The sequence below is a fragment of the Poecilia reticulata genome, linkage group LG22, assembly GCF_000633615.1.
Source record: "Poecilia reticulata strain Guanapo linkage group LG22, Guppy_female_1.0+MT, whole genome shotgun sequence".
In the NCBI taxonomy this organism is placed as follows: domain Eukaryota; kingdom Metazoa; phylum Chordata; class Actinopteri; order Cyprinodontiformes; family Poeciliidae; genus Poecilia; species Poecilia reticulata.
Window position 1 is genome coordinate 12,508,902 of NC_024352.1, and position 13,074 is coordinate 12,521,975.

Consider the following 13,074-nt stretch of genomic DNA (forward strand, 5'->3'; position numbering starts at 1 on the left):
AAAAAAAAAGAAACATCAATCGTGGTCTACTAACAAGCTTTGTGTTCAAGTATTTACATATATGAAAAATAATATGTAGCGCGCAAACAACAGTTTATGAGAAAAAAAAAAGCCTACCAAAACAAATCGCACTGGTTTAAACTTCAGCAGTATCCTTGCTGTACTCTACTTTCTACAATGCTGTTGAGCAGGAAATAATACCAAGAGACAATGCAGGGTGTACAACTCTTGGTGAGTTGTGAGATCTGGGGGTGGAAGCGTGTGCCACAATTTTCAGTGCCAACTCCAGGTCATTTGTGGCAACCCTCCCCCCATTTGAGGATTCAGGGGATTAGAGCTACAAAGCTGATTTTCTACTATGGGGGGAATTTCAGTGTGGATATCAAGTTGCGCAGAAGTTGTGCAGCCATGATGCTGTTGCTGAAAACTGTGATTATGTGAATTATTTCTAACCCAGATTTTTCTGCCTTTCTTGTTTCTTTACCAGATCCCCTCACCCCGTGTGATCTATTTGGCCAGATAGGTTGAGTCTACCAAGAATCTTTCAAAAGTAGTCTTTTGTGATTGTGTTTTTACACACCAATATTGCAATAATGATTTGCTATGCTGTGCAACTCTTGCAAACAAACTTGGTGAATAATGTAGAACATGGCGAGCAGGACTGAACTTAACTGTCCCGCTTGCTCTGAGTAGAGTTTTTAAAGTGTAGCATCGGTACTTAAAAGTGTCTCAAGAGTGTATAGATTTTTGCAGTCTACATGTACTTTTTCAATCCACCAGTTTTGCTGTTTCAAAAGCTAAACAACAATACAGAGGAAGATTAAAAAGTCGTTCTTTAAATCTACCTGGAACATCTTCTAAGACTTATCCAATCAAACTGCAGACATAAAGTGCAGCTGAAACTTTTAAAAATAGTCATTTTCATATAAAGACATTTCAAACCATCCTTTATGAAAGTGTCACAGATGAAAAAATAGCATTCATTATATACCATAACATTTATATAGGCATCTGGATAGAAAGACCTAGAGAACATCCATCACTAAAGCTTCCGACACTCCTGCTAAATCCTGAGATCTTTAAAATCCCCAATTTCAAACACCGTTGGGATAGTCTTTAGATCAGACTTTGTAGACCTGGTTACCCAAGATGCCACTCTTTGGTGTAGTTCTCCAACAGCAAACTCTCCAGATTGGCTTCAACTTCCTGCATATTGTGTGCATGACAAGACAAACAGATTTTCATCCAACCTTCTGGTCAGTGGGGACCAGACTGAAGTTGGTCTTTGTGTGTTGTTGTATTTAAGCACCAGGGAAACAACAAGAGATGGATTACTAATTTGAAGTTTTAAGACTCTTGGAATCACGAGTTTCTTTTATAGAACAGATGTCGCTCAAAGTGTTATACTTTGTAACACTTGATAGTTACATTTATTCATACATAAAATGGCAGGCTCTAAATTATAACTTCATTCTATATTACTTTCTGAAATCTCTGCATCATCCTCCTTGTCCATTTCCAGGATGATGTGAGTGAACGTAAATTAAAACCCAAATCTTGCACTCATTTTTGCAGCCCTGCTTGCATTTTAAGAAACATAATGCACTTTAGTTGTATGCTACCTGTCACTTTGGGGATCCCTTGTAGTCTGGGGACAGAAAGTGCCACAGTCACTCCCAAGTTGGTTCCTGCTAGTAGCAAACCATGGCAAACCAGCAGGCTGCTCACAGAGACTCTCTGGTTTCCTGCAGAAAAAAGCAAAGCAGTTTATTCTTACATCAATTAAAGTGTTTCTATAGTAAATTCAATGATATTTGCATAAAAGAAGCAAGGCCTTGGCGAACACATCCTCCCACACAGAGTGTCTCCTGGAAAAATCAGAAAAACTGCACAATTAATGGTTCACTTCACCAGAAAAGAGGGACAGGCTTTGTTTTACAATGTGGCAGCATTTTCTGCAGCCATGATGTTCAAAGCTTGCGTGTCTCCAGGGCAACGTGAAGAGGAGTGTGGATAAAAGCAGCCCTTTTCAAGCGCCTGAACAAAGAAAAATGCAGCATTATGGCCAGCTTTGAGTCAAGCAAACAAACACAAAAAGTGTTATGTAACAAGCTGAGTGAAGCGTAATGCTGTAATTAAGGAAGAAGCTCTGCCTCTATTCAGAAAACTTATGGCTATTACAGCAGGACAAGCTGACGTGACCTTTTTCTTTCTCTCCTCTTCAGAAAAACCACTGAAGCCTGGTCGGACGGCAAGAGCTGCGATTGTTAAGCTAACGACACCTTTCAGCTAGGAAGGCAGTAAAATCAGCCTGCTGGCAGTCCTTTTCAAATACGTGCCACTCTGGCCATTCGAAGCATAAAATCTATCACGGAAGCCTTCTCACGCTACAAATGTTGCAATAATAGCTGAATATTTTTATCATACTGGTGTGGATGCAAAAAAGATGCCTTACATTTCGCTAAAATAGTCTTTTCAGTGTCTCCTTCGTGGGAGGTGAGACTGCCATGAGTCATTACTGCTGTAACAGCTTGACTTGAATTTCCTCCCTCAAAGTAATCCTCTTGGGCTTTTGGAAAAATTACTGCCGGTCTATGTGCCCCCCCCTCCATTCCCACCCCCGCTTCTCTAGAGCTGACCCCATCCATGGGGCACACACGCCAGGCTGCCATACTTCTTAAATTCCTGCCAGATAGGCAGGCTGGTAGAGTTTAACACTAACATCTTGCCCACATGTGCTTCTAATGAGGGATCAGAGCCGAGAGAAACACAGACTCCTGGTCAGAGGCCTTGCTCAACTTCCTCCTTTCATAATATTTGGAGTTCCCCACCCAGAGGGTGAACTAAAATAAACCCTATGAGAGCATCAACATGGGCCGGCTCAGGACCCGATCCTGCAGGAGAGAACCTCTTTGATCCGCACTAAGACCTGACAATCAGCAGCAGGAGGGAGGAGTAGATTTCAAAAATTACAAAAACACGCTCCATCAGCCATTCAGTCAGTCCAGAAATACCTCGGATCAGCACATTGTGAGTAATTGTCCGTTGCTGGACCTGTGACCCAAAACCTTTTCTGACACATGCACAAAAAAACTTTTGGGTTACGTTGTTTACCCAAAATAATGAGTTTATGCTGCTGGAACAACAATTTGAGTAGTTTAAGATGATTGAGTAAAAAAAAAATATCACTGAGTTTGTTGGGTTGGCAACTGTTTTATATTAGTGTCCAATTGGCCCCTACACCAACAGATACTATGGTTTAATACACCAGTTGCCATTTTGTCTATTTCTACTTTTATTATCTGATAAACTATATACATGCATTTAGCATATGGTAGTTCACACAAAAACATTGCTGTAAAACGATTGCGGTATGAAATTTAAACTTGAGGGTGAATTTAAGTAGAAAAGCAGAGGAACTTCAATGTTACCAATTTATTTTTTTCAAGAAACTTGTTAAATTGGTACAGCTGGAATCACAAGTGACCATTTTGTAAGTGCATTCACACGTCTAATTAAATTATTGGCGAGTTTTCTTTTTTTTTTTTAATCCAACACTGTCCCACCCAATCTGTCCTTTAATCTCAGGGTCAGCGAACAATATTTTCATCAATATGTGTTACATGTGGCTTAAGATGCTTGGAGTATTAGTGGTTCAAAAACAAAGAAACATATGGATGATGGATGAGTTATTTACCAGCCCCCTGATATTTGTCTCCCATTAGACCATGCATGGCTGCATATTTAGGTCACACAGCACGAGACAATGGCAGACCCTCACCACTGCAGCCAGTCAGCTATCTTCTTCGAGACGTCACCACAGAGCAATCTGCTGTAACTGTGGACTATCATCTGCAGTTTGCTGAGCTCTCTTTAAAAGTATTACTCCTAACTTGACTGTAATTAGTACACCTTTTCCTTCTTCCGTAATGACAAACTTGTCTTGATGCAAATCGCTTGTCCTGGTTTATTTAAAGTGTTCAATGGCACCACCGAGTGATTGCTGTTACAGCTTATTAGCCATCTGTGGGAATGCTGCCTGGATAAGGAACCTCTGTCTGTTCAGGAGCGACTGGTAGAACTGCTCCGACGTGCATGAACATGAGCAGGAGGACTCCACCCCAAAGCTCCTCCTTGATTCAACACTGCACCATTGATAAAGGCAGTCACACTGAGGGCAACACCCCATGCTTTTCCGCCTTTTGTAGAAATAATATTGCTGAATCAGCAGTGGTCTTGGGGGTGCCGAGAAGCCATAATCACATTAAGACTTCTTACAAACTGGAGAATTATACCTCAGTGTAATGTATTGCTTCACTATCTTCTTTATAAACAGATGATGTTATTCCGCCTCTGTGAATAAACACCAACGTGGTGCAGGATTTCAGGGGAGTCAGCCATCACTCTTTCCTTCTAACTCACAGATTGCAGTCAAACCATTCAGTTCAGTTTGGCTATTATTGCAGCTCAAACTTGCTTTAGACTTTCATTCAGACTGACTGTCTCAAATTCCTATATCATTATCAGAGGAAATGGAACTGCCCAGAAGATGAAGGCTTTTATGTGTGTCGGCTTGTCCCAGAAGCAACTTCCTGTGGCTGCATGGACACCATTAACCAATAAAGACAGTGAGGTCCCTCAACCAATCGCTTTTATCACCCACATCTCTCAGACAAAGAGCACTCCTTCTTATTACTCCTAGTAGTGGACATTATATGGAGGCTCAAACACAGTACAAACTCAAGGCAGCATGTCAGCTTCTAGCCACAAGGACCATCCTTAGAGATGGTGTCTATTATCATGATCCCACAAGGAATAATTTGCTGACATGGATACAGAAATACTGAGTGGATGGTTTGAAGATTTTAAACCTAAAACCTCTAATCTTGCTCTTTAGCACACAAAAGATCATTTAAAATGCATCACTACTTGTGAAATTATTATCCCAAAGCTGCAGCTTTGAGAGGTTTAAAAAATGCCCACAAATCTGAAAACATCTGATGCATAGACTACAGATACACCCAAAAAAAACAACAAAAAAAAAACATTGAAACTAAAAATCCAACATTGTTCTTAGTCAGTGAATGCATCATTCAGAGTACTGCCAGGTCAAGCTGATAGAAACACTCATTAGTGAGAAAGCTGTTACTAATTAACTAAGACTTACTTAGCTACTCCCAGCAATGATGAGGTGTTTACAAATGTTTAAGAAAAAGGTAAAAACAGAACATTGCCTCTGATCAAAATGTAGATAATTAATGATAAACCATAACAGAAATGTTTCTTGAGGTATATGCATAATAAAAGTACAAAATAATTTAACACTCAGGAAATTTGTGGTTTTTAATCCCAAATATTAATTTGGACATAGTTGTTCATTTTGACTGGATTGTGTAGAAAAAAATACATGTGTACAACTTCTCTGTGTAAATGATATTACACAAAGAAAAGGAAAAAGAAAAAAAAGTTGGAGATCTGCTTTGTAAATGCCTAAAGGACATGTGCAATTATATTTAGTTAGATTTTAATTACATCTCATAATCTGGATACAATTTCCTCTGTGAACTTTACTGTTCCTCAGCAGCCAGCAGTGTAACATAAATACTGTTCACCGAGGTATTTGTTTTACTTCACCATAAGATAATGAAGATGGTTTAATATTCCATTTATTCATAAAGTGAAAAGCATTTAGTTGATACTTATAGTTCTGAAAAAGTAATCTGAGTAGTCAGCAACAGGTCAAAGCTTTAGGGAATCTCCGGTGAAGACGGACGGAAAAACAAGAAATGATTAAAAGCAGCTACAACTGTGATGCACCCAAAGCACCAGCCACGCTCTTCGGCTCAGTGTTTTTGGGTCATGCTGATACAAAGCAGCAGATTACAAGATCCAACGCAGCAAGTCACTGATGTTTTCAGACACAACACAAGTGATGTAAACCTAATGTTTCAGTTTAAGCCTTGAAACTGTCCTGAATACATAATCATTTATTATAATGAAACTACTAATAGAGACGTTCAGATATAATGGTGGTGCTGAGAGACATATCAAGATATGTAAAAACTGTTTGGGTTGAACTCAATACTTATTGGCAGAAACACCATGCTACTTCCAAAGTCAATGTAACTTGGGTGTTCTTCTGTAAAGGCCATAAAATAAATATTTGCTCTCCACAATAAAACCCATGTGGATTCAAATCTTCTATGAGCCATGGCTCATTTGTTCAGACAGCACAGCTTGTTAATGACAGGTTTACAGCTGCACCGCCTTACTCAACCACTAAGAGTTGAACCTTTATCACAGAATGTTTTAAAGCAAAGGAAACTGCTCTACAAAGAGTACAAACAAAACAATGTTCACAGAGTTCTCGCTTTTACTAGTATTGCTTTAAACTTTATGCATTTGTCAACCTGTCAAAGGTAATAAAAACCACAGAAGCTTTTATATTTGGGTTTTGAGTCTCTCAATTAATTCCAAAGTAGGCTCTTACAAGCCCAACGTCTTCACAGCTTTATATTTTGTTCATCCAGTCACATTTTTTTTTTATCAGGTTACTATTAGACAGTTTTAAGGTAGCGGAATCCATCTTCTTCATCCTGGAAGATGAAGCTTTCCATTGACATTAGAGAATTGGAGAGAAGTGTAAAAAATAAAAAAATAAACTAAAAAAAAAGCTGTTTTGATGCGAGTCTATGCTGTCAGCTGATACCTGGGTGATGATTTGGGGAACTCCATCAAAATGCGAGAACAAAGTCTCCATCACAGAGTTGGAATCCGGGGACACATTTCAATTTTATTACATGAAGACAAAGAAGGTGAAACAACTATCCTTTCCTTTCCAATTTTAGACTGTGTTTGATCTTTGTTAAGCATACAAATTACTGAGTAACAGCAGAAATCAAAGAGGGCAGTACACACAGCTGGACTAAATCTTGAAATCCTATAAAAGACTTTAGACAGAGCAATATATTCCGTCCCAATTTCCAGACCACACAGTGAAGTGAAAACTTGTGAGATTGGCAAACAATACTCTGATATCAGTGTAAATCAATCCAATATAAACAAGAGTACAGAACATGTTAACTTTAGCTTTTTTCTGAAAAGGAGAAATTTATGCCACAAGTTTAGTCAAGTGAATATAAATATTTTTGCTGCTGTGGTAAACCTGGATAATCAGTAATTTAAATTCAACTCAGCAGTGATACTACAGGATTCCTTCCTAAACCAAGAAAGGAGCAGAGAAAGAAGTGTTTGATCTCTACATGGAAACAAGAAATCTTTAAAACTTTGATTTGGAAGTTCAAAAATTACACATTTACAACAACTTAGAGCTAAATATTCCAGGGCCTCATTTAGTCTTTTTAAACAAGGAACTGCAAATTAGCTCGATTTTCAATAGGATTTAACTCATGTATGTATCTCCATTTTACCAGCTTCACTGTCCGCGCTGATGAAAAGCACAGCATCATGTAACCACACAAAAGTTTTACATCACTCTGGTTTGTTCAGGGTGAAGTTCTGTGTTCTGTTTCAGGAATATATAGTGTTTTGAAAAAGAGGCATAACGTTTATCAAGAAACAAAAATGTATACTTAATTTCTTTAATTCTATGTTTTAGAAAAAGCTTCATTTAGGTCTACACCACAGCCTTACCAGGCAGGATATTGTTGACTGTTGTGGCAATGTTTATGTCCTGAAGGTGTTCCAAGGTCTCAGTGTGGAAGAGGCGTACAGTTGAACCGGAGCTGAACGCGATCCAAATGCCCACTCCGGCCACCACCATGTGAGACACCACCATGCCCTCCTCCTGGTGGGCCTCCAGCTGCCTCTGGATGATGGAGACAGACAAAGTGATGTTATTTTGCCCCAAGATTCACTAATTAAGACCGATGACTAATCTCTTCTTTTCATGACTTTGAAATTGAACTAAACCAAAAAGGATCATTAGTGGCTAGTCTTATGTCAGACTGAATTGGATTGGACACGTAGCTATTTAGACCAACAGGGAAGCTGCTTAAATTCCTATTCATTCAGAGGAAAAAAGAGGCCAGTGGAACAAATACTACAATTTCTGCTGACAATTATTCGCACAATTCCCCTTAACAGGTAGAATAGCACTTACCCTGTCACCTTTCATAAGGTTACAGGGTCCTCTCTTATACCAGTGGAACTTCTCAGACGATGACGGTCATACATCCGAAAGCAGAAGAAAACAGGGCTGCTTCCATTTTCTTAAAGACATCTAATTTCTTACCCAAAATACTTCACTTTTCTAGACATGTCCGAAAGTAGTAGGTTTACAAGATGCATTTAGAGCAATGGAGCCATTAAGGACACTAATGGGGCCATTAAGGACATTTATAGTCGCTGACCAAACCCTCCTTTCAATTCACACCGTTTGGCTCTCTGGCGCTCAACAATCCAAACATGTCTCTACTGCTGCCATGGGAATGGTTTTGGTCACATGCCCCAAGGTGTGAATAGTTGTAAAAATGCCTGAAGAGATAAGGCCAGGCTTCACTTTATGTGTTTGAACAAAGAAAGTTGTGGCCGTTAGTTTTTCATGTTTCACACAAATGGCTTCTTCTAGCCCACTCTTTCCTGTCCAACATGTGTGCATTAGTAAATTCAAACAAGGGTCCCAATTGTCCTTGGGATATAAATGAACTGCTGAGTCTTGACCCAGTGACTTTGCTCTTCTGTGCTGGGCCCATTCTTTTGTGTGGCTGCTGTTTAGTTTCTCCATTATAGAGGTCTGCACATTCCTCGCTGCACTGGACTATGCATACTACACAGACGAGCATCTGACTGGGGTGTTTCAGCTTTGAGGTGAACCAGTTTCTGTTCGGGTGCTGCTAAATTTAAAATACGCCAGGGGATTTCCTCAGTTTCTTGGATACTCGGGTCACATATAGAAAGACGGTGCTCTTATGTCTCTTCTGCATTTTAGCATGGTGCTAATAAATGTGAAAGGCCCTGTATGAGTGGGGTGTTTGAAGAGCATTTACTTATACTGTTAAATTCTTGTACATTCTTGTTGAATGTGCATGATGAACACAATGCAACCCTCTGAGACCTTGCTTTGACTAGATCCACCCTGGCAATGTCAGCGGCTGTTATGTCTGCACACATATTTGCTTCAGAGTCAAATCAAAATCAAAATTCTGTTTTCAAATATTGAAAAAATTTGGACAGACCAGGTGGTGGATTTATTTCATCACATTTTCAGAACTGTCTTTTTTTTATCCATGAAGCTAGACACAAACAACTTCAGATAATATTTAACATTTTTGATTTTGTGTGTAGAGACCTGTAGTAGCTTTTAGCACAACTACATATTGCATAATCTCAAATACTGCTCAATGCGTGGGTGGATTCAATCTTGGAAATGAAGAATCTATGTAGAAGAATTTTAAAGCAGACAAAAACTGATCGTAGAAAATCTGGATGACCTACATTTTATCTTTCCAACACTAGTTCCATGTGTTTAATAAAATTGAGACTTTTTTTGTCTCTGCTGCTTTGTCCTCCTTTCTGTCTGACTTTTAATTAATACTCTGGACTAACTGCAAGTCCTATGTGAAGAAAAGAGAGCTAACAAGCAGGTGGTCCGACATAATAAGCTTAATGAGGCTAAACCCATTATAAGCGAGCGCATGGCACAAGATTGTTGCTATTCCTGGACCCACGGCAGGTGCTCCCATTACACAAACCCATCCGGGACAAACACGAAATGGTATATTCCAAGACTTCCAGGGGAAAATTGGAGAAGGAAAAAAAGGGCTGCTTAACGTGCATATTTCCTCCTTCTGGAATTTATGATCTTATTTACTTTCCTTATCTTATCTCCTAAGAGAGACTCAGACTTCTTATATTCATAAAAGAGATATGGAAATGATTTTTTGCTCCAGCTTGATGGCTGTTTGATTTACTTAAGAGAGATGGGAGATATGGACAGATAAGCAGATATCTCAAACCCAATTTATCTTTCAAATCACCAAGTCTATGAAGAGAAGACTGTTTGTTAAACAACCCACAGGATTCTGGTCAGCTCACGTACCTCCACACAGTGCGTGTGTGTGCTGATGATGAAAACTTGTCCACCTGAAGAGGCCCAGAGGTGATCCTCCACAGCCAGCACGGCCTTAACTGGAAGGACTCCAAGCTTCAGTAACTTGGGCTTCTCACAGCTCCAAGAACCATCTGGGAAAGCACACACAACATAGATTATTCAAAAGATTATGGATTTATTCAACGTATATGAAAAGTATAAAAACTAAGAAAAGTTATTAAAAAAAAAAAACAAAACATCTTTTTCAATTTTAAAAATCATTTTCCTAGACAAATTTCTTGATTTTTCCTGCAGTCTACAGAAAATCAACTGAGTTTTATAACCTACACGTTCCACCAATGGTGCCATGAAAAACTTAAGTCAGCTATTAAGTGCCAAAATGCCAAAGTTCAAGTTACAAAATGATGCTCATCATGTATGTCATCAGATAAATATATCTAGAAATACATGTGGTATATGAATACAATCAAGTATTTGTAAATTATTAATTAGTTTATCACATCATAGTGTAAGTTCACATTTATTTAATAATACAAGTATAATAATTATGTAAATATTTGAGTTTATTTCATAGTCCTGTGTTGCAACAAGTCATGAATTTATTCTGTCAACCTTAAACACATCTATGGAGTAAGTGACTTGTCAACATTTGACTTGTTACATTTTAGCCTATCAGATGTTAGATTCCGTTTGAATAATCATAATTGACTGTAGCACAAGAAATATGAGAAAAAAATTTTTACACAACGATTAACATTTTTAAAAGATGAATTGGACATTTCATTGTTTATCATATTACCAATCCCTTCATATAAATATAAAAATAAAAAAACAATTAAAATAATCTATCAATTCTATTTAGTTGATCATACATCCTAATACTAAACATTATTTGGAATTGTTCCACTTTTGGATATTAATAACTGGCCATTTCACAATTTTTTATTTTTTTTTTACCCAGACCAAGATCAGCCCCATTCATATTTTCATCTATTATACTTTAAAATCTTGAATGGATTACACTACAGTAATTATCAACTATATAAATCACAATTTAGAATATGCAATCCCTTCATTTTGTTTGTAAAATTCCAACGAACATGTTGTTTGGCATCTAAACCAGATCTAGTTTTGGAACTACAAGTCGAGTCAAAAAACATGGTCCAGGCAAAAATAAGAAGTGAAACATAATACATTTACATTTTCTGGAGAATTTCTTTACAGGAAGTTGTTCAAATCAAATTCTATATTTTTTCAGACATTTCAAAGCCATACAATAACCCTAAACAGCCCACTTCTATTAGGATCTTTTAACTGACTGACTAAGAAGATGGGTGTGCACAGTGCATAAACAATGCAGTAACAGTCTATCCATCTTTATAAATGTCATCTGTAAAGGTTACCTGCATTTATAACTCTGCTAATGTTTGATAAGTGGCCATTGATGGTTTTCACAGCACTTCACTATGAATATAGATGGGCTATTAAGCCTTAGTCAGAGCCCAGCTGTATCCCACATGCACCTCCTACACACTGTGTTCTGCATGTGCCTGGCTACAGGGTAGCTGCAATAAAAACACCCCGCTGCCTCAGTAGCTTTATAAATATCAACAGTTTGGCAACGAGAGCATGTACTTGTGAATGCAGTCATCAAATGGAAAGAAAGTGAGCACAACAGACATAGATCACATTCCTTTGGCTAATCTGATTGAGACTTTGGTCAAATATTTGTTTACAATCAAGGCACAAAAATGGCTATTGATGGAGAAGTAGTGAAATATGTTTTTACAGAAATACTGTAATTGCTAAACAAGCCAGAAGGGATTTGCTCAGAATCAATATTGGAACAATGGCACTGTGTAGGTGAATTTCTAAAAAAAAAAAAATAATAATAATGTTGCACAAAAGCAAAAAGAAGCAGTAGTGAAAAAAAAAAAAAACAAGACAGAAGTGCCAGCTTTCAGGCTTACATAAGTCCTCTCAGCTGAAGTGCATCTGCCCACATCTTTTACTTGTTGAACTGTTTCATTCCTTCATGTCACTGTCGGCTATCCCCCCCCCCCCCAAAAAAAGGATGGGTGCAAGCGGACAACTAAGTAGAAATGCTACAAATAATAAAGCTTATTATTCTCTCTGGGAAAAATGAGATATTACAGGTCAGCTGCACAGAAAGAAACCAAGCTCATGATGAGAGTTTCTTACTGTGGCGTCCGCCCAGTGCTGAATCACTGCCTCCCCCCTTTCTCAATTTCTCACACAGTCCTTCATTTGGGAAACAGCAAACATGGCAGAATGAGGTTGCCAGCTTCAGAAAACACTACATCAACAGCAGAGTCACATTTCCCATACAGCTTCAGAAGCTCAGCAGCACTGTAGGAATTAGAAAGCCCGTCTGTTCAGTTGTTTTGATATCCGGAGGTTTTGAAGATACCCTTCAAGGAATATGATCTGATTCTGTCCTCAGCAAGATAAACGATGCATCTGGTTAAAATGCAAAGACATTTACAAAACGTACACGCTAAAATGTTTTCAGGATGAGTTAATTTTAGTATTAAGCATATTCCAGACATGGTGTGAGCATTTTTAATGGTGTAAAAAACACTTCAACACAGCTGTCTGGTAACCCGTAGGACTAAAAATTGGAGGAAAAAAACTCTCATATTCACCCAAACAAGGAATAATCCAAAAACATTCCAGAATAGTTGCACACTGATAATTTCTTTCAAGCTAAGAGCAGACGAATAGAAAAAAAAAGGTCTGTAGGCAATCATCCATATTCATCTGTCTTTGCTTTCCAAGCTCTAGTGCAGCGAAACCTTTTTGATGGTGCAGCTTCGCAAAAGTGATTATCTACCTTTAAACTTATCCATTTTGTCAGGTTAGAGAATTCAAGAAACATTTGAAAGTTTGCAAGGCAGTGTAATAATGACCTAAATGGCTTACAAACAGTCGAATTACACAGCTGTGAATAAATTCAGATTCAGTTGTGTCAAATTTGGAAA

General features: G+C 38.2%; 1 protein-coding gene across 3 annotated transcripts in view; it reads right to left on the minus strand.

The window, feature by feature from the left end:
• The window catches only part of arhgef10 (Rho guanine nucleotide exchange factor (GEF) 10), a 50,391-nt gene that overhangs the window by 4,300 nt on the left and 33,017 nt on the right, over window positions 1–13,074 (minus strand). For all 3 annotated transcript variants that reach the window (XR_001776158.1, XM_008399510.2, XM_017302522.1), the window contains 3 exons: window positions 10,061–10,203; window positions 7,654–7,828; window positions 1,623–1,745 (listed from right to left, as the gene is read on the minus strand). Coding sequence is in view for 2 of the 3 variants with exons in the window: in XM_008399510.2 (XP_008397732.1) it covers window positions 1,623–1,745; window positions 7,654–7,828; window positions 10,061–10,203 (441 nt within the window). In the remaining variant the exon portion in view is untranslated. The remainder of the gene's footprint in view (window positions 1–1,622; window positions 1,746–7,653; window positions 7,829–10,060; window positions 10,204–13,074) is intronic.